Consider the following 18,452-nt stretch of genomic DNA (forward strand, 5'->3'; position numbering starts at 1 on the left):
ATGAAATATGTATTTTTCACATTGGCGACGACTCCAAATCATGAAAAAAAAAATTAAACTCTAGCCCGCTCCTGCATTTCCAACTCATCTGCATTGTTACGACGTTCTCTCCCGACTCCAAAAGTTGCCAGAGAGTGAATGATTTCCTTGCTCTTTTTCATGCGAGCCTCCCAGACTTCGTCAACTTCTTCAAGAGACTTTCCTAATGTTTCAGGCATCCAAATCATACAGACAACCGAAGTGAGCACTAATGTAACTGAATCAGTAACTTGGCACAATGTAGCAGATGATCCAACAACTTACGCAGGCAAGCACCAAACATAAAGTAAGGTCCCGAGGAACTGCGAGATAAAAACAGAGGAGTAGTCAATGCAACCGCAAGGTTACAGAGCCAGTTGGAACTGTGCGCAAGTGAAGATGCAGTAGCTCGAACACGCATGGGCTGTATTTCGGTGATGAAGACCTAAAAAAAAAGGTTAGAGGCCCTAAACAGGAGATAACAGTTGTGCATGTACCTTGAACGAAACCGCCCAGGTGGTCGAGAATCTGCAAAACTGTAAGAATACGCATATACAGACAGAAATAAGAGGTACTTACGCAACGACAAAGAGCTATAGTGATATCGGTTAGTATACGTTGGTAAATTCCGGGCTCAAAGTACTTACATAAATGAAAACGAGAATTGCATATTTGCCTTGTCCAGCATCTGCGCCCGCCGCATACATAGAGCCAATGGCCAACATGCATACGGCCATAATAAGCCCACCGACGATTGCAGAAGAACGCCTTCCCCAATTATCTAGTAGATATAATTGGGCAGGAATAGTGCATCTTTCAGAGGAATTTAGTCAGGGCACATGTATGTAAGAAAGCCTATCGCACGTACATGACGTTTATTATGCCCGATACACCGGAAGCGAGGAATGAGGCTTGGCGTGAGGTTAAACCTGAGCAATATCTTAATGCTTGTTCTGTTCGGAAAAGGTAGTAACATTGTACGAACCGGCTTGAGAGAATAGTATAGGTCCATAACTGTAACACTGGCTTCAGGAGCCTGATTCGTTAAACACTACTGCCGCTGTTACTTACAAGAGAACACCATCGATCCCAGATAGTTGTTGCATCCCCATCATCTACTCTATGTGTCAATGATGCCGTTTAACTACCGACAACAGAGCGAACTGACGAAAATAGCCAGCAGGGTTCGACCCCTGCTATCTGGATCTCGGAACGCCTGGATAACTCCAACCGTCTCATTCCGGCCCTGTCGCTCTTGCGATTTAGCAATAAGTTCTTCTTTCTCTTTTTCTGAAGAGGAGTGGCGGTCGAAGGATTCTAGGACCTATTATGCCAGTAAATTCAAGGGTCAAATGTTTATGTAACTTGTAGCAACTGACCCTCCATGCTTCTTCAACCCTCCCATTTTGGAACAGCCACCTGGGGCTATAGGGAAGCAAGGGCATCCCGGTGCCTAGTATTGCTGATACTAATGCCTGGAATATGAAGGGTATGCGCCAGGAAAGTGTAGACCGGATATTGAGGGTGCCATAACAAATGAAGTATCCAAGTGCAATACCAATAGTGACTGAAAAATTGATAGAGTATTGAGCAATGATCGGTCATCATAATAAGAAATTACACACCAAAGAGTTGGAGCATACACGAGATACGCCCTCGGACTACACTTGAGGGTAATTGATTAGTAAATCCCATGGTACTTTTGTTGTATCTTACCATCCGGCGGGGAAATCTCGACTAAATATACACCAATAGCAGACAAGAAAAAGCCTTCGCCCACTGACATTCGGCGGTTGAGCATGAAAAAGTCGTTGACTCGAAGAATAAAAACACTGACCTCCAACTATCAATCTTCCAATAATTAGCATCTCTAGATTAACACTTCCAGCCTCCAGTGCGGCACCGATTCCAAAAATATATGCTCCAAGCATGATTGTCCGTTTACGGCTATACTTGTCGCTCAGCCATCCAGAAGCGAAGCTAGAGAGCGATGCGGACATAAGAATCTACCGTTCCATATAGGTCAGGAAAAGGTTGGCAATGGATGAGAGGCTGAAGCAGAGAACCGTACAGTAGCGACCAAGGCACCGAGCACAGCTTCATTCCTTAGGATAGGATACACTTCAACGAATTGCGGCATTGACGTAATTGAACCAATGCTACCTATAGGTATGAATTCATTCTATGATGGTTGTGTTAATCAGAAAATAATACACATACCCGTATCGGCCCCAAACAAGAGTCCGCCTAGACTACAGAAAGCTGAAACGAAGTAGATATTTCTTCTTTTGGCCGGAACTTGAGCCAGTGGTATATTATAGCTGGTTATCACTGGTAAATTATTTGAAGTTCCGGTAATGGCAATGTCGTGACCATGGCTTCGAGCATGCGTGTCTCCTGAGGTACAAATCCCTACTCCGGTGGCTGATGTCGCTTGAGTGACAGGGAGCGAGGGTAAAGCCTCCAGAACTCTCGTTGAGTATTCGAGGCACTCCTCACCAATTTTGAGTTCATCGAAATGGGAGTTGTTGATCTGCCTCTGCATAGCAAACACAGTTGTGGGTGGTGGTCGAGTCAGATAGTTCGCCAAGTCATGTACGCGCTTTTATCTTAAGGCACCCTGCTGATTCAGATTACACGAGACGTAAAGTACCGTGAACTTACCGTGCTTACAGTCAGCTGAATCGAAAGAAATGCCCGGTCGCGAAACATTAGAGGTATTAAGCACCGGTGAAATTCACCGTGGAGGTTTCATTCGACGCGATTTCAAATTTGGGTCCATGATGACTCCTTTTACCCAGATAACTCAGAAGGTCTGACAATTACACGTAGGCTCGTGACCGGCTCCTATGGGAGTGATAAATTTACAAGGTAGCAAGACTGCGCCCAGCCTCATATATCGGCTCATCTCATCGCAGTTTCTATCGGCCAATTGCTCTCGGATATCGCAGTCTGAGGTGCGACTGGTTGCAGGCCCACCTTACAGTATACTGCAAGCAACATTTTTTGGAGCCTGGGAGTCTTGACCGACGTGGGCCGAGCCCTCCACTGGCTGACAAACCACCGGTAAAGCCGCCGAGTTAGGGTCGGTTTCGCTAAGTCAACTCACCCAGTTTAAATTTATTTGGCTTGGCACGAATTCATATCGCACCGTCTCGCCTGGGCTACAACACTACCCAGAACGCGCCTGGGTCCGCCCGCCAAACTCGCTGAAATTCTAATGAAAGGATCGTAACGAACAATCATGTCGTTGCTATAAATTTCTTGCTTTGATAATCCATATGCATACTCTCTAAGTTCAGTTCTTCAGTCCCAAGGCAAGCAAGGAGTTAATATATAGCAAGTGAGACCATCGTAACAGTGGTTTTATGTGTAGAGATTAGTATAGAGCTGCAAGTCTCCGGAAAACCTCGTAATATTGACAGGGTTTGGGTCATTGTGGGAGGGGATAATTGCTCCAGTGAATGCTGACGTCTTGTCTTCGGTGGTATGGAATTGATAACACACGCTCTATGCACCCTTTTACCACGGAAGCTGGCATTTAGTAACGCTTATGATTAGTCGTGTACACGTTAAATTGACGTAGAAATAGGATTGTGACGCAGGCTGGTAGCCATTCCCAAGTTCGCTTATGGCCATACGAATTAGATACCATCGCAGACCCGAATAGCGCCCAGCGCCAGAAGCTCGATATGACGGATTCGCTGCCTGTCGTCGACATTCACCCCTTCTCCATAACATGCATCGACTGGGGGGCGCTGGAATTGGCGCCTTTGGCCGTCAAAGCCAATCGTTGGCATCATTCGCCGCTCTATCCACTTCACTGAAAGACTCGGAAATCGCAAACCTTCGAGCACAAATGAACGCCTTTCGAACAGCCCTCACCCGTTTCGCTGCCCAACATCGAGCTCAAATAAGAGCAGACCCAGCTTTTCGCACTGCTTTCACTAGTATGTGCGCTTCTCTGGGAGTCGATCCACTTGCTGGTCCTCGCGAGGGCGGATTATGGGCCGAGTTACTAGGATTAGGAGATTTCAGCTTCGAGTTGGGAGTTCAGATCGTGGATGTGTGTGTAGAAGCGAGGGACAAGACGGGTGGACTGGTTGATATGCAACATCTATTACGACAGATCGAAAAGATGCGTGCTCTCAAGGACGGCGCGATCACGGAAGACGATGTGGCGCGGAGTATAAATGCCCTCAAACCGTTAGGGGCGGGATACGAAATCGTGACCGTTGGAGGGCGCAAGATGGTTCGCTCGGTCCCAAGGGAGCTTGATACAGATCAGACAGAAGTCCTGGCGTTGGCATTACGATCGGGTGGTAGGGTCGATGCACGAAGTATTATGAATGCATTGGGGTGGTCTCTCGAGCGATCAGAAACGGCATTGGATAACATGCTTATGCGGGACGGTACTTGCTGGCTCGACGACCAGGATCCAACAGGGAAGATTTATTGGGTATTCTCGGCGTTCACATTTGAAGACATTGTACAATAGATAAATAATCAATCAAGCATAGCCCAGTGCGACTGGTTTAAACCTTTAGATGAGGTCGCACGTGTACCCAGTACTCAGCCAGTGTAGTTTGAGCGACAGCACGATCGACCGCATTTGTCAATTCTCTCACATCTCCTCCGTCGTGGCACAAGCTTGACATCACATCTAGTGCGAGCCTCTGGAGGTGATCAGGAAGCTTTGTCCAGGGACCGGTGATTGTCCCTCGTTTAGCATGGTCGAATATAAAGAACGGAATCAGCCGTTGCCGAAGAGCATTCAAAGTCTATTGTAGAGAGAATAAGAATTAAAGTTCCAAAAATAAATAAATCAGGTTAACCAACCGGGTCATCATAAAGTTTTCTTTGATTCATTCTCAACAGTATAAGTAGGACAAGCTATGATGGGTTTATTAGATAAGCGCGACCAAAATGACGTTCGACGTCTAGCTCTTACCTCAGTTCCCCTTGGATCCTTCTCTCCAAACTCCCAGGCCGTCCGCGGTAGCCCCAGAACCCATTCCATTACCTCTGCGTTATCTAGGCTTGGAATGTCCGTACACCGGGGATCAGAGTTGATCTTCCAAAAATTGCATCAGACAAGAGTCTGCGCTGGGAGAACAGTCTATGTTTTTTAACACTCACCAGAATGATCTGCCCATGAATTCAACTGCTGCCCGCTTTACGTTCTTGTGCCCTGCGCCAGAACCCGAGGCGGCATGCTGCATGGTGGCAGGTATCACGTCTTTCTCGGAGCGAAGCGCCCACAGTGTAGGCAAGAGGGATGTATAAGCGATCAAGGACAGTGCTGAGGGTAACCCGGGTGTCGATCCGACCTGCTCCAACAATTTAATCGAGGCATGTGATCGTTAGTTGACAAGGTAAATTACCAGAGACCCTGGGATGTCACCCAGGTTATGCGTACCTCCCCCCGTAATGTCCGTACCACATACGAAGCGACTTCGTCAATTTGTTGTCCATCGGTTCTTGGTTTGCTCCCCTTTTTGTTCCGCCGTCGAATGGCCGAGTCCGTCGGTAGTGTGCGAGAGATATTCAGAGAAACTAGTTCAGCATAAGCAAGGTTGAGAGTTTGGAGTCCCTCGCGCGTCTGAAATATAAATATGAATAAGGGTAGAGATGTAGAATGTATATCGACTCACCTTGATATTATGGACTCTATGTTTGCCAAGTCTGCCGTTTCTCCAAATGGGAAGTAGGGGGCCATGTGTCCCAGGAAGGTAGTCAGATGATCGAAAACAGGTTCATTGGCCTGCGGGATATCCAACATTAATCAATAACTTTAGTTCATTTCTGGCAGACTTACATCTCCATCTCGTATCAATGCCCCATACACAAGCCTTGCGAGTTCTACTACGCTTAATACCAATTCTAGCGATTGAGAAGTCATTGAAGTCGGTAGGCTTAATTGAGGAGCATTGTCGAGAAAGGTTGCTGTTAGCAAAGGATGAAGTCGGGTCACCAAAACCTAGGTATATGCATCAGTCTCGCATACATTTATGCTAACAAAACGACATACTAATAATGGAACTTCGCTCTCGCTCTTGTTCGAGGCGTTGCTCTCAAGAGTCTCATCAGGATCCAGGATATCCAAGTCAAAGTCCATTGGACCAGCCATGAGTTCTCCTTTGTTCAACTCCACGTATCTGCCCTTTCGCTGCATCCCATTTGCCTTGCGTACAGATAATAGTGCGATAAAGGAGTCGAAAGCTGTGTTTGATGGAAAAGAACTTGCGAAAAACCAGGTTGGAATAGAGCTATCGGGGCGATCGAAAGTAGGTGAGATTGCCAGGGCGTGTTGGAGGAACATCGAAAGAGTAGCAAGAAGTGTAGATTTAGTCTGACGCGGGAGCATGAACATTGATCACAATAGCCTTTTAATGCACTCACCGAGTTCGAGAGAGATTGATCACTACCGACTCCTCGGGAATCTGCAACCGCCAAGTCCATTAAACTCCGAATAGGTCAATAACGATAACTCTTTAGATAAATACCTCCCACTCCTAAAGCTGCCAATAACCCATCGAGTATCCTTGCCCCAGGACCTTCAGCCTTCGCTCCTCTTAACCCCGTGCCAGAAACTACTGCGTGCGGTACTCTTGCTAAAAGAACGCTTATTATTCGTACGGAATCGGCTCGGACTGGGGCAGAAATGTGAGCCAGTGCGGCAGCAGCGAATAAGAGAAGAGGGGGAGCATGCGGTATTAAAGTAGCCTATAGCAATATTAGCTCGATAGAAAACAGTCGCGAAAGAAAATACGCATACCGTAGGGATTTGGTCAAGAACCCATTCTAAGAAAGATATCAGGGATTTCCGGACGGAATGGTCCTTTATCACCAAGTTAACTTAGTGGCGGAACGTAGCGCTAGGGCGATGCGCTCACATCATCAGCTATTAATTTTGAAATGGCGTCGAGCAAACTTCCCAGATTGGGGATGATGAGCTCTTGGTGGTTGCCCAGTAATTCGCGCAAGCCCTGCAAAGCATCTTTCTCAGATTAATCTATTATCGTTTATTTGAAACAGAAACGAACGAGGCGAGACTCGAATACATACCTTTACGGGTCCCAGGACTGTAATGTCTTAAGTGGATGAGCAAGTCATCGTATGTGAGCCGGCGTCGAGTTGTTGGTATCCCTTGCTCCGCGACTTGTTCCTCCGTCCGTATTGTTTGATTTGGAAGAGCCACGGCTATTGACCTATGAGCATAAATTCTCTTGATGTTCCCGCGAAAACTCACATCTGGCTTTGAATGATGTATCTATTTCATTACTTGGAGCCTTTTTGCCCTTCCCAAGCTTGAGTTTGGCTTTCTAAAAATAAATAATCACAGCTTCTGAATGGAAGATAAATCGAGCTCACCGCAAAATCGGCTGCCTTTTCTTTTCGTTTCTTGGAGCTCTTTGGCATTTTGGATCGTAGTCGGCAGTAAAGTTTGTGTCTTCACGTGATTGAGAGGAAAAGTAATTTCAATATCCCCTGGTGGCGCGTATCACCAACCACCTTCACTGATCCTCTAGTCAAATGAGTACCCGTCTGGTCTCTTTACCCAGGAGTTCTGAATGACCAGGGGACGTCACATTTAAACCACCGACGGCTTCTTTATTCTACTGATGACTTTATCTCAGAGAGCCACGCTCTACCATCCCACTCGGCAACTTCTATTAGAACCATTAAAAGTCTAAGTGAACCGACAATGCGTCTCGTTACTCCAAGAATCTGGCCCTAGCCTCATATTTTAGCGCGACATACCATTTTTCTCTCGAGTTGCTGGTAACATAGTAATGCGACCTTTGTTCAAGTTCTTGCCACACCGCCTCGAGGACGACGACCAAGCCAACGACATTGCCACGCTATAGAACGCCTCCCTTGATTACCGCAGTTGCGCTAGAGCTGTGCACCTTGCACCGTGCGCTTTACATGCCTTAAACACTTTCCAGCCGTTCGGGAGCGAATTAACAAGGGATCGTACGATATACTGCCCCCGGATTTTGGACCGGCATCCTGCCTCGTCGTCAGATTCGCTTGTGGAGGTGGCCCCAGGCGTATATGATTCGCCTTCTGTCCATCATCCAACTGGGCTGAGCGGACTTGTAACGCGCGCGAGGTCAATTGTGGGCACGAGCAAGAATTACTTATCAGGTAATGTCTAGTGTGTTCCTAATTTCCTCACAACGACGTCGGCCCACCTTCTGGGTTAGACTTTGGTCCAAAAACATATCGAAACACAAGTGTGCTGAGGGTATAAGATCGGCTGTACCTCTAGTTGAGACTACATCGGCTGCTACTCAGTCTATACACTCCCAACATCCTACCGCTCTCCTTTCCTTGCACAATGAGCGATCCTAGGTAAGTTGAACTCACTCTACTCAGTTTTGGGGGTCATAATTCTAACTTGACTTACTTCAGTCATCCTATCTTTAAGCAGTTCACTGAACTCGACCCCAGTTTGATTGTTATCCGTGACGCTCCTCATCCAGGCTGGGTTTGGAGCCAACCCCCAGCATTGGGGACACTCACTCCTGGTTACACCCACTGCGCACCCGGGAACTCTTTCGTATGCGGCCCTGGTGAATCTTTGTCCCATGACGCTAATGGACCTCAAACGCGAACACGGGTACAACGATGGCAACCCGACTTTCCTGGTCTATGGGATGACATACCCGGCTCGGGAACTACGTGAGTCAATTCTCCGTTCGAGCTCGAAACCTGTGTATTTACTAGCGCCACTAATCTCAGCTCCCCAAGCAGTGGTATGCCTCACGCACGGCCCTATCCGCTGCCTCAATCCAGCCATGGGTCGAGTGTTCCAAGCACGGGACATTTGCGAGGTCTGACTGAATCTGTCGGTTGCTTACCTGAGCGACAAAATGGGTCAAGAAACGGTACGGGAAATGAACGGACAGTTGAACCAGAGCATCATCGGCTTTGATTGGGTTGAATGCAGACGTTATCGGACAGTTGATTCTATGCATGGATTTGTACTATAGCCATCTCTTCAATTGAAATTTGATTGAATGCACCTCGCTCTATCGGGGTCGTACACACTTTATCTATATAGCCGGTTGGTTACTTTGTATGATTCGACTTCCAACAAGGAAGTTCGTAAACACCGTCACAATAATTCCTGGCGTAGTGTGTCTTGCTACTTATGGATACACACACAAACCTCGGACTGAAATACGATGTTGGTGCGTCAAGCTCACAATAGATAGCCAGCAGAACGCGTTCTTGAAATGGCATTGTAGGGTATACTGCTGATAAGTCCTCAAGATGATGCACGAAGGTGCGAACGCAGAGCCATATTCCCGTTATAGTTTAGTTGGATTTGAAGAATATGTTACACAAGCATATTGTACAACCAATACGGTTAGAACGAAGTACACCCCTCTATTATCCGAACCCAGGTTGGGAGAGAGTAAACATCCGAATTAATCTGAACAATAACCGCATCAGCATGATCTGCTAAGAATGCTAATTATGACTTACCCTTTAGTATTTTCCCAGCACGCTATAGACCGGTAGCGGGGACTGGACTTCACGAGGCTCATACGGGGGTAGCGTGTCGACCGAACGTCTTTTCGGTACGCAGGAGACCTCCTCGCGTGCTGGGGGGCCAAAGAATCCATCAAATGCCCTCTTCATTTCGGGAGATACACCAGGGCAAGGAGCTGGTGCAAGTGCGGTATGGTTCTTCCGTGCAGGTGGGGTAGGTGCCGGAAGACTCGGGGTACGCAGTTCACGAGCCGGTGGGCCAAAAAAGCCATCAAAGGCTCGAGCTAGAGCTGGTGTTACAGACGGGTGGAGTTTATCCTGGGACGTGTGTGCAAGGGTAGTATGGTTGCGGCGCAGCATCATGTAAAGAGACCCCGGCTATGAAATAATTCACTCGAATGAAGAGCCCCAAGGCTAGGCCAGCTAGTTAGTGGGGAGGCCAAATGGGCCAGAGTCCTAGCTTTATAGACCCAAAGACAATTGCGATCGTCTGGGGAAAGAAGCACTTGGTGTCTCGGCGGACAATACCAATTCAGCGATGAGTGATGGACGCTTGTCAGCATCTGTAGCAACAATCACGCACATCAGAACTCACTGTGGGTCCAGCGTAAGTGGCGGTGTTATTAAATTTCGAATGGTCGATCATCCGCACTCTCGAAAAGGCAATTTATAGCGCAAATCAAGTGGCAAGCCAGCGATAGATTCAAACGTCTATGAAATCTGTCTAGGGTCTCTGAGAAGCTGCGTGATTTGCGCACTCTTGTGCCTACTTGGTGGTATGCCCTTGTCGATCACCGAAGCGGAAAATCGGGTGAACGGGCGAGATCGAATATTGGTTTGGTGTTACGAATGCTCTGTGCGAATGGTAGTCGTTGATCAACATGCGCGTGTAAAGCACATGGCTCCTGTGAGCCACTACACTGGGCGTACCATCGTGGTACCTATTAACCGGATGTATCCTCGACACGTGTGCCTAGGAATCAAGAAGTTTACTGATCCTACTACTGTATAATATGCGTGGCACATTCCGAGCAACAAAATTCACCGGTACTTTCCGTACCAAGGCCATTAGTACCTCACTTCATGATGGGCCGAGGGTGGCACCCGCCCAGTGTCACGAATGGATTAGTGGTTAGAGGCCACTCGTATATGCGTCATTTGACTTGTAAGCTCAGGGTGTTATGATCCAATTAGCAAAGCTGAAATATAGACGAAACGATAAACTACAGCTCCTAGGATATTTTAGTTTCGGTGTAGTGGTAGTGTTCTTCATCACTGCGCCGCAGTGACCTGCATACGTGGACAACGGTTTCAAGTCTTACTTATCTTTCCTATTGGAAAGTTCATCGAAGATTCATTTCAGTTCGTGCCCCACTTGTGCGATAGGGATGAATGTATCACGCTCAGGGACGCACTCGGTATAGGTGTGAGAATCAGACTGAACAGAAACCAAATTTGGCCAGAATCAGAATAACCCATATATTAGACTCGGTACTTTACGACCACAGTCGTCAATTCAGAGTGGCGCATCCAAGCCCACGACAATACTCAATTTTTCAAATTATCTCTGCACAGACCATAGCTTAGGAGACATTAAAGGCATTAGCCGGAAGGATACGGGGGCGTTATCTTCCTAACGAGGATCACCCAGGGTTGGGCATTTGTTATCATCTACAAACTCTATTCATCGTGGGTCCTCGGCGTGACTTGGGGGGGGGCAATTTTTGTAGTTTGTCCAGATAAGTATAATGTTTTTATGTATCTAGTACTCTAAACACATACCCCAGTGCTGTTTAAAAATCACGAGCCGAGTTATGCTGTACTAGTGTGGGCTATCGGTTAGTTCTTCGCGTGGCGGCGTTGATTATTTGGCCTCAGGTTTATCAATTACCAATCGTACGACTCGCTATCTGATAAGATCATCTCAACTTCACCCACCACATCTCCCACCCCTCTCGGCGTTGTATTTTTTGAACTGTACCACCAAGACCTGTGGATTCCATCGAAAGCCATACTTGAGCTGCAAACAAATAAATGGCTACGTTATACGCGCAGCCTACCAAAGAATGGGTAATCCCAGCAAAGCCGAAACCTGGGCGAAAGCCGAAACGCGATGATCCAGTGGTAGAGGAAGACGCTGTTGTGAGTCACCGTTTCGCCAACTACTTCTCTCTCTTCCCCCTTACTTGAAGTATTCGCCATTCGCCATGTGATGATCACACATGGTGGTCGTATTGCTGAGAGCCCCATGGCGCTTGCCCCTGTACCCGGTTGACCCCGATTGGATCAGACAAAAAATAATCGATTCAATCGAGAGATCGACGTCTCACCACAGCCTCCTGATTTTACCTTGTCATTGTCCCGCATGATCTGACGTCTTTAAATTCTAATAGAGCGATAGCAAAGCGAAGAAAGTGCAGAACCGGTACGTGTCGCCAATTTATCAGATCTGGTAATACGAGCGCTTAATCAATTCCTTGGGGTTACCTCGACCTGGGTTGGCTGGTTTTCAACGGGAATGCATTTACACGCTTTTCTGCTCATAGTGCTGCCCAAAGAGCTTTCCGAGAGCGGAAGCAATCACAACTGGCCGATCTTCAGGCTCGATTGACCCAATATGAGCAGGGAGAGATCGAGAGGAATGTTGCCCTACAGAATGTCGCCAAAAAGCTCAAAGAAGAAAACGAGCGTCTGAAATCTGCAAGTAATATATTTGGTCGGCCTTTACTTTTGCAACTGATCGCTCGATAGGAAAACGAGAAATTGAGGGAAGAAAGCGGCAAAGTGAGAGAGGAAAACCTTTCAGTGCGCAATCGGTTACGCGAGCTTCAAGAGGAATATTCAGCTTATCGACATAAAATGGAGCCTGATGCACCTCCTTTGGAATTTGAATCCACCATAGTTACTCGCAAGAGATCTCGCGCAGACAGCGGTACTTTATCGATCATTACGAGCGTGTCCTCATCCTCATCTACTCCAACGCCGGTCTCCAAGCGCAAGCGAGGAAAGGACGAAACACGTTCAGAGACACCTCATATAACTACAAGAGCAACAAGCACAGCTGAACCTCGACGGTCAGCAAGCAAATCTTACACTACCCTACCGCCAGATTATGTGCCCCCTCCTCAACTCGTGCACATCTACTCCCCTGCTGTCTCCGACGGTTCTTCGAGACCTTCGCTCGTTATGTCTCCTGTGTCCTCCGAGAATTCTCATGGGCCTGAGCCTTCATCGTTAGGTGCGTCGAAATTCAATTAGCGTAAATTACACGCATTGACAACCCTGTGTCATGTTAGATGAGGCACACCTCGATGAAGACGATATTATGGAGGGATACTCTAACGACAAGCACCACGATTCCGAATTTGAATCCACTATCCCCGAATCAGATGAATTGCATGTAGTCGATTGCGGGTTTTGCAGTCGAGAGCCGGGCTCATGCGTTTGTCGAGAAGTCAGTGCCGGGATTAATCACCTTTTGGAATCAGCCTCTTCATCTAGGAAGGTACAGTCTGCGAGGGCCGTACTGGAAGATGACGAATCCTACGGGGCTTCTCCGACAACATCCAAGCCCTCTATACTCGATAATCTTCCTCCTGTCCAGCCTGGTGTTCCACTTCGACTTCGACGTTCAAAGCGTACCAACCCCAACGCGAACACCAGCGACAGCGGGCCGGTACACTTGACACCCGTGCCTCAGTTCCTTAAACCCACGCCTACTTCTGCTCCCAGTATCCGACCTGTTTGTTCAGGAGATCCTTCTAATTGCGCGGCGTGTGCGGACGATCCTTTTGGGCGCGCATTTTGTACGGCACTCGCTAGTGGAGTTGTATGCAGAAACCCCAACTGCAAGCAATGCACGAAACCTCAGTCGGAGCGTCCACAACCAGAGCCAGTTTCGACGTTGCCTGAAGATAAGGGCAAAGGGAAGAGCAAGGCCAACCCGATGGACATCGATGTCGGCTCAAGTTCAGGCGTAGGACTTGGAATGGGAATGAGCATGGAGACAGGTATGCTTTTATGCTGCGGAGATCCAAAACTATGTGGTGGAGGTATATGTGGTGTCCGTACTCCATCTTCCCCAATCAAGACGGCCCAACGTCCTGCAATTCAAGCTTCATCCTCTACTCTTAGTATTCATCCCGAATCAAATTCGCGCTCGATGCAGGACAGCGAAGATGAACGCGACAAGCCAGATAGGCTACCTTCAATTTCTTCTCCTGGCCAAAATGATATGGTCCTTGATAATCCCTACGAGATCCCAACTAACGAAGCATGGGAACGCCTTAAATCGCATCCAAATGTCGCTTTTGCCGACTTGAGCTTGCTTGCGGACGTTGTCGCCGGTCGGACCAAGTGCACTAGCTCTCGCGTCCGCCTGTCGCTCACACCAGAAAGGGATGTCAGCAGACTCGAACACGAAGATTCAGAGGATTATAGTGAGGTCTTGGAAGGCGATAGCGGACAAATCCCCCACATTCCCATCCAACTTTAGTTCCTCAGGAGGCCCTGGTGCGGTGCGGACGCGAACGTCTGATGCGCGTTCAAGCCGAGGGTGTCCGTGACGCATTGGCTATGCTAGACGTCCAGAGGCCGAATTGATGAAAGCAATAACATACTCGGGTCTAGGTCGATCTCCAAATTGTACCTCTTGAAGAAAATGTTTGCACGTTCGGGATTTCTGCATACTATTATATCAATGTTTATGGTCACCAAAAGTCATCCTCTTGTTTCATTATACTCACTCCCTCTCCTACTTTACTATTTCCCGAGCGGCGCCCTGGATGTAGAATTCACGAATACTTTATAATATACATGGTCGTAAATAAGATGCGCGCATACATTCAGTGTAGACTCGTAAGATAGCCCAAAGACCCAAGAAGCGAAATGCATAAGTAAAAATCCAGCCGTCTCAACGATCCGCAAACGAACCCACTCGGCCAGCCCAAAGCCCGATGATCAGACCCACGATACAAATTACAAGGGTGATCCAGGCGTACAGGCACCTAAGACTCCACCGGCGCTCGGTGACTTGCATATGTAACGAAAGAAGACGTCGACTTCTCCCAGTGCCCCCCTGGCTGAACATCGAAGACCTTGGATTACCGGCCCCTGTAACCTCGGCCGGCGCAGGCCTAGAGTCTGCCGATGAGCGGGGAGCCACAAATAAGATACAAGCACCGAAAAGCCAGAAAGGCGGGAATACTAAAGAAAACACGAGCAATAAGCACCTTCGATTAGTTGAAATTCGACTAAATATATGCGTACCAAATCCGTAATAAAATAAATATTTCGAAACCGTTTCTGGTTCTTTCTGATTCGCGAAAATATTGAGAGGTTCCGCGCTCTGTTTCTCGAGATCCACCGATCGTGGATGCTGTGGCGTTGGACCGAAGAAATTATCGAGAGCTAGCAACTGACCCTCGGAGGTGAGCTCGGAGGTGAGTGGGCTCTGGGCTTGGGAGGTTGGTAAGGACTTCTGGCGCGTAGTTGTCCGCGCAGTAGGCGGTAATGTAACATGCACTGGCTGTTTGAGGGGATTTCCGGAGCTGCCAACGACCTCGAACAAGGGGAGGTCCTGCGCCATCCGTGGAGGGGACGGGTCCTCTGAATGGGCCATGGTCGAGGGATCAGGAGTATACATTGTAGAATGGCCCTCAGAATGAGCAGGGGTATGACCTATCATTCAGGTGTATGAACTCCCCACGTGTTCTGATCCGTGAAATGAATTTCGCGTTCCTTTGTGTATGTCACAGGGGAGGGCGCCTATGACTGGTCGACGGTGAGATGGGAGAACAAAGGCGAGGGAGCCTGCAAGACCGGTCGCATATAAGTGCTCGAGTCGTATTCCCGGTATTCAGGATTGCAGAAAGATTCCTGTACTCGCCAGCGACAGAGGAGGATATGTGCCCGGAACGAAAATGCGGCAAACGGCAGTCCCCGAGTGGTCGAGTGCCGGTCAAGGTACTCTGAATCGACGACAGACCTGCTGGGGGGTGGTGCAGCCCAGAGCTCGAGAGTTCCGGGGTGCTTTAAATCGTTTGTTTTCGCTCTACCAACATATAACCGACGGTCTTACTATTTACGGGTCACTTTGTTGGGTGCGAAGAAACCGATTACAGGGTTCGATTATGTATTAGGGCTGGGAGCCGAGGTCTTAAGCCCCAAAGGCGCCACAAAGGAGTGACCAACTAGTACTTATAGTGTTCTCTTCTCATCAACTTGATAGCTTTACTTGGAGTAATTTGACCCGTGTCAGTCACGACACGAAATGCCGTAGAAGAGACCTGTATCACGTGTATTAGGTCAGCTCGGCGTTACGGTCGTAAGCTTCGTCGGCCTTCACACATCATCCAAATTTCTCTGCTTGGGACCAACGTCAATCATGGATGCTAACCAAAAGTTCGATGAGGCTACTCAAGTAAGTGATAAATAGTGTGGAACATGAAGCACATTATACTCATTGGTGATCTATTTTGGGTGTGCCAGCGTGAGCTCCAGGCATTCATCGAGCAAGAACAAGCCAAGGCTAGAGTGCAAGCTACGACTCACCAACTGACGGATATGTGCTGGACCAAGTAGGTCTTTCCTCAATCTTGGAACAGGGTAATTCCTCATCGCTGCTTTTCGCAGGTGCATAACCGGTAGCGTTTCCACACGATTTTCTAGCTCAGAGGCCTACTGCCTCCAAAACTGCGTAGATCGTTTCCTCGACACTAGTCTATTCATCGTCAAGAAGCTTGACGAACAAAGGAGAAGCATGCAGGGGGGGCAGTGATTGAATGTAATTAATTTTCCTATGGTGAGCTTCACACGAAGAAGGTCATGTATGTGATACTAATGTCCCTCCAGTGAAACTAGACTTAAAAGTACAAACGTACCGTTGTAATAATATGACACCCACTCCCCCAGCTTCCAATTGCGCGAATGGTTGGCATAGTGATTCCGCAGGCAATATCAGCTCCGGTTTACGATCCTCCAAACAGTAGCGATCCAGCGTACTAAATATTTCTACAACAGTTACAGATAAGAAAGTTCCCTAAGGAAATACAACAGGACATCGTACAAGCATCCAATTCACAAGGTTCTTACACATCACATTACAGATTTAATAAAACCGGAAAGTTTCCAGGCAGTAATTCCGGTAATGAATGGCATGAACCAACTAAACGCATCCATGATTTCGGCCTTGGAGTTAAGTCGAATTGGCCATTCGACTGCGCCTGATTCTTCCTTATCGAGCGCCCTCTCTTCGTCCCATTTTTTGGTCTCCTTTCCGCCGCCGATAGCTACGGAACTTGCGGATGGCTTCTCTGATGATGATCTGAATCTACCTTCAGTGAGTTGCTGTTCCATTAAATTATCCTTTTCTTTCCATCGGGCCAACAGCCATTGATCAAAGGCTGCACGCTCGGTCTCATTGGCTTCTTCTTCTCCTCGAGGCACGCCGATGGGGACGTCACGCGCAACGTCATAAAGCCTCAAGTGCACATGGACACGAGGTGGAGGTACACCCTGCATGAAAATGCTTCGCAGCGTGTAGTATGCTTGTCCATAACCTCCGCGCGGGATTCCCGGGTAGGCGATGGTAACATCAAGCAGTTTGAGAGATGGCATATGTGGCGATAGCACACGAAGACAAAATAATAGGCCGGTCGAGCGCGGTAGAAGTATGTGCTGCATGTCCTGGATACCCGTCTTGGCAGCGTACTTGGCGCTAAGTGGGCGAGTGTTTGGCGACACGAGAGTGCCTTCAGGGAAGAGCAATAGTAGGAAAGGAAGCTGGCCGCCTGCTGCTGTGCGAGCAAGCCGAGTTAGGTGCGATGTGAGCCGTTGCTTATCGTGAGCCCAAGAGCGAGCCAAAAAGATGAACCGGAAGAATTGCATTCCCTGCGTAATAGAATGTTATATTAGTTTGGGTCGAGGAAATTAAACTTCATTCTAATTACCCAACCGACTATTGGGATCCATTTCAGGCTGTCTTTGAGAATAATAAGGACATCTGCGTGTGCTCTCATGGAGTAGGCGAGACACCATAGGTACCACCAATCGGCGTATATCTGCGAAAGGCCAGGTAATCTTAAATAAACAGTCTTCAAAAGGGGTAAACTGTGCCCTTACCTGGTGGTTTGGCATCATGACTACTTGGGGCGGTAGTTTAAGCTCAGTAACACGCCCGCCCTCATCGCGAACAACAACATCTTCGATGCCGTTGCCTCCTTCATAGGTTACGATCAAGCTTGTAGGTGCAAACCATTGGCACATGAGCACTATAACCCCCGACCCCAGAGCATCCGACGATTCGCCACAATACCACATCTTGTCAGCTAAAGCCTCACACTGGGTTCATGGTGAACCCACCGAGCAAAAGCCCAAAGTTTGCTTTGGTCTTTCGTATTAGGGCACGATATGGTCGTGGCGCCACGAGAGCCAAAGGGATGAGCAATAATTGGAAGGAATTCGCACAGACACATCCCGTAAGGAATGCTAAGTTAAATAACAGGCCATTAAAGGAGAATTTTTGTGCTGGTCGATCCGTTATAGGTATCGCGTGGAGGTCTTCGTGTGCGGGCATCTCAAAGCACGCCTACGGCCACCGCAGTCAATGATTAAATAGCGCTGGTATTGAAATCGCCGCCACGACTCGTAGGTTTCTTGTTGCTGCACTCCGTGAGAGACAGAGAGGCCCGGATGGTGGTCAGCTTAAACGTGGGCGCGGTGAGGTTTACTTATCTGGGCCGATATAGGATGACGGAATTCGGCGCTCTGACACATGGTCTTATCCTAATGCTGTGAATAAATGTCATTCCCACGTGAAACTGACAATGAGGATCGGCAACCATTCAGGAAAGCAATTCGTGTTTGCCTCGAACATCTCTAGCGTCATCACCTTTGAAAATACTACAGGGATACGCGCATTGATACAA

General features: G+C 48.0%; 9 protein-coding genes across 9 annotated transcripts; 4 read left to right on the forward strand and 5 right to left on the reverse strand.

Annotated features, from left to right (window-relative positions):
- Positions 1-53: 53 nt before the first annotated feature.
- On the reverse strand, positions 54-2,563 carry RhiXN_11392 (Sugar (and other) transporter; the record flags this gene model as incomplete). Its single annotated transcript, XM_043331207.1, has 15 exons — positions 54-247; positions 304-463; positions 516-546; positions 598-611; positions 666-831; positions 887-947; positions 1,004-1,032; positions 1,090-1,133; positions 1,187-1,342; positions 1,398-1,585; positions 1,644-1,679; positions 1,735-1,797; positions 1,856-2,024; positions 2,090-2,181; positions 2,239-2,563. The coding sequence occupies 15 exons, from the start codon at positions 2,561-2,563 to the stop codon at positions 54-56; spliced, it is 1,728 nt and encodes a 575-aa protein (XP_043184717.1).
- Positions 2,564-3,757: 1,194 nt separating this feature from the next.
- On the forward strand, positions 3,758-4,516 carry RhiXN_11393 (vacuolar protein-sorting-associated protein 36; the record flags this gene model as incomplete). Its single annotated transcript, XM_043331208.1, has 1 exon — positions 3,758-4,516. One exon carries the CDS (start codon positions 3,758-3,760, stop codon positions 4,514-4,516), a length of 759 nt encoding a protein of 252 aa, XP_043184718.1.
- Positions 4,517-4,553: 37 nt separating this feature from the next.
- Positions 4,554-7,440, reverse strand: RhiXN_11394 (Testis-expressed sequence 10 protein; the record flags this gene model as incomplete). The annotated part of the gene is made up of 14 exons (XM_043331209.1): positions 4,554-4,799; positions 4,858-4,911; positions 4,970-5,057; positions 5,158-5,348; positions 5,438-5,620; positions 5,837-5,998; positions 6,050-6,370; positions 6,421-6,484; positions 6,551-6,744; positions 6,797-6,859; positions 6,915-7,018; positions 7,087-7,221; positions 7,271-7,343; positions 7,393-7,440. The coding sequence occupies 14 exons, from the start codon at positions 7,438-7,440 to the stop codon at positions 4,554-4,556; spliced, it is 1,926 nt and encodes a 641-aa protein (XP_043184719.1).
- Positions 7,441-8,365: 925 nt separating this feature from the next.
- Positions 8,366-8,962, forward strand: RhiXN_11395 (uncharacterized protein; the record flags this gene model as incomplete). Its single annotated transcript, XM_043331210.1, has 3 exons — positions 8,366-8,379; positions 8,440-8,709; positions 8,770-8,962. The coding sequence occupies 3 exons, from the start codon at positions 8,366-8,368 to the stop codon at positions 8,960-8,962; spliced, it is 477 nt and encodes a 158-aa protein (XP_043184720.1).
- Positions 8,963-9,522: 560 nt separating this feature from the next.
- Positions 9,523-9,885, reverse strand: RhiXN_11396 (uncharacterized protein; the record flags this gene model as incomplete). Its single annotated transcript, XM_043331211.1, has 1 exon — positions 9,523-9,885. The coding sequence occupies one exon, from the start codon at positions 9,883-9,885 to the stop codon at positions 9,523-9,525; it is 363 nt and encodes a 120-aa protein (XP_043184721.1).
- Positions 9,886-11,559: 1,674 nt separating this feature from the next.
- On the forward strand, positions 11,560-14,020 carry RhiXN_11397 (uncharacterized protein; the record flags this gene model as incomplete). The annotated part of the gene is made up of 6 exons (XM_043331212.1): positions 11,560-11,667; positions 11,919-11,950; positions 12,072-12,229; positions 12,277-12,330; positions 12,428-12,763; positions 12,822-14,020. 6 exons carry the CDS (start codon positions 11,560-11,562, stop codon positions 14,018-14,020), a joined length of 1,887 nt encoding a protein of 628 aa, XP_043184722.1.
- A 417-nt stretch (positions 14,021-14,437) lies between these two features.
- RhiXN_11398 (uncharacterized protein) lies at positions 14,438-15,169 on the reverse strand (the record flags this gene model as incomplete). Its single annotated transcript, XM_043331213.1, has 2 exons — positions 14,438-14,730; positions 14,794-15,169. 2 exons carry the CDS (start codon positions 15,167-15,169, stop codon positions 14,438-14,440), a joined length of 669 nt encoding a protein of 222 aa, XP_043184723.1.
- Positions 15,170-15,910: 741 nt separating this feature from the next.
- On the forward strand, positions 15,911-16,303 carry RhiXN_11399 (import inner membrane translocase subunit TIM10; the record flags this gene model as incomplete). The annotated part of the gene is made up of 3 exons (XM_043331214.1): positions 15,911-15,946; positions 16,015-16,103; positions 16,159-16,303. The coding sequence occupies 3 exons, from the start codon at positions 15,911-15,913 to the stop codon at positions 16,301-16,303; spliced, it is 270 nt and encodes an 89-aa protein (XP_043184724.1).
- Positions 16,304-16,620: 317 nt separating this feature from the next.
- On the reverse strand, positions 16,621-17,844 carry RhiXN_11400 (acyltransferase; the record flags this gene model as incomplete). Its single annotated transcript, XM_043331215.1, has 3 exons — positions 16,621-17,415; positions 17,475-17,585; positions 17,647-17,844. 3 exons carry the CDS (start codon positions 17,842-17,844, stop codon positions 16,621-16,623), a joined length of 1,104 nt encoding a protein of 367 aa, XP_043184725.1.
- Positions 17,845-18,452: the final 608 nt, after the last annotated feature.

This window comes from Rhizoctonia solani, chromosome 12 (genome assembly GCF_016906535.1).
Source record: "Rhizoctonia solani chromosome 12, complete sequence".
In the NCBI taxonomy this organism is placed as follows: domain Eukaryota; kingdom Fungi; phylum Basidiomycota; class Agaricomycetes; order Cantharellales; family Ceratobasidiaceae; genus Rhizoctonia; species Rhizoctonia solani.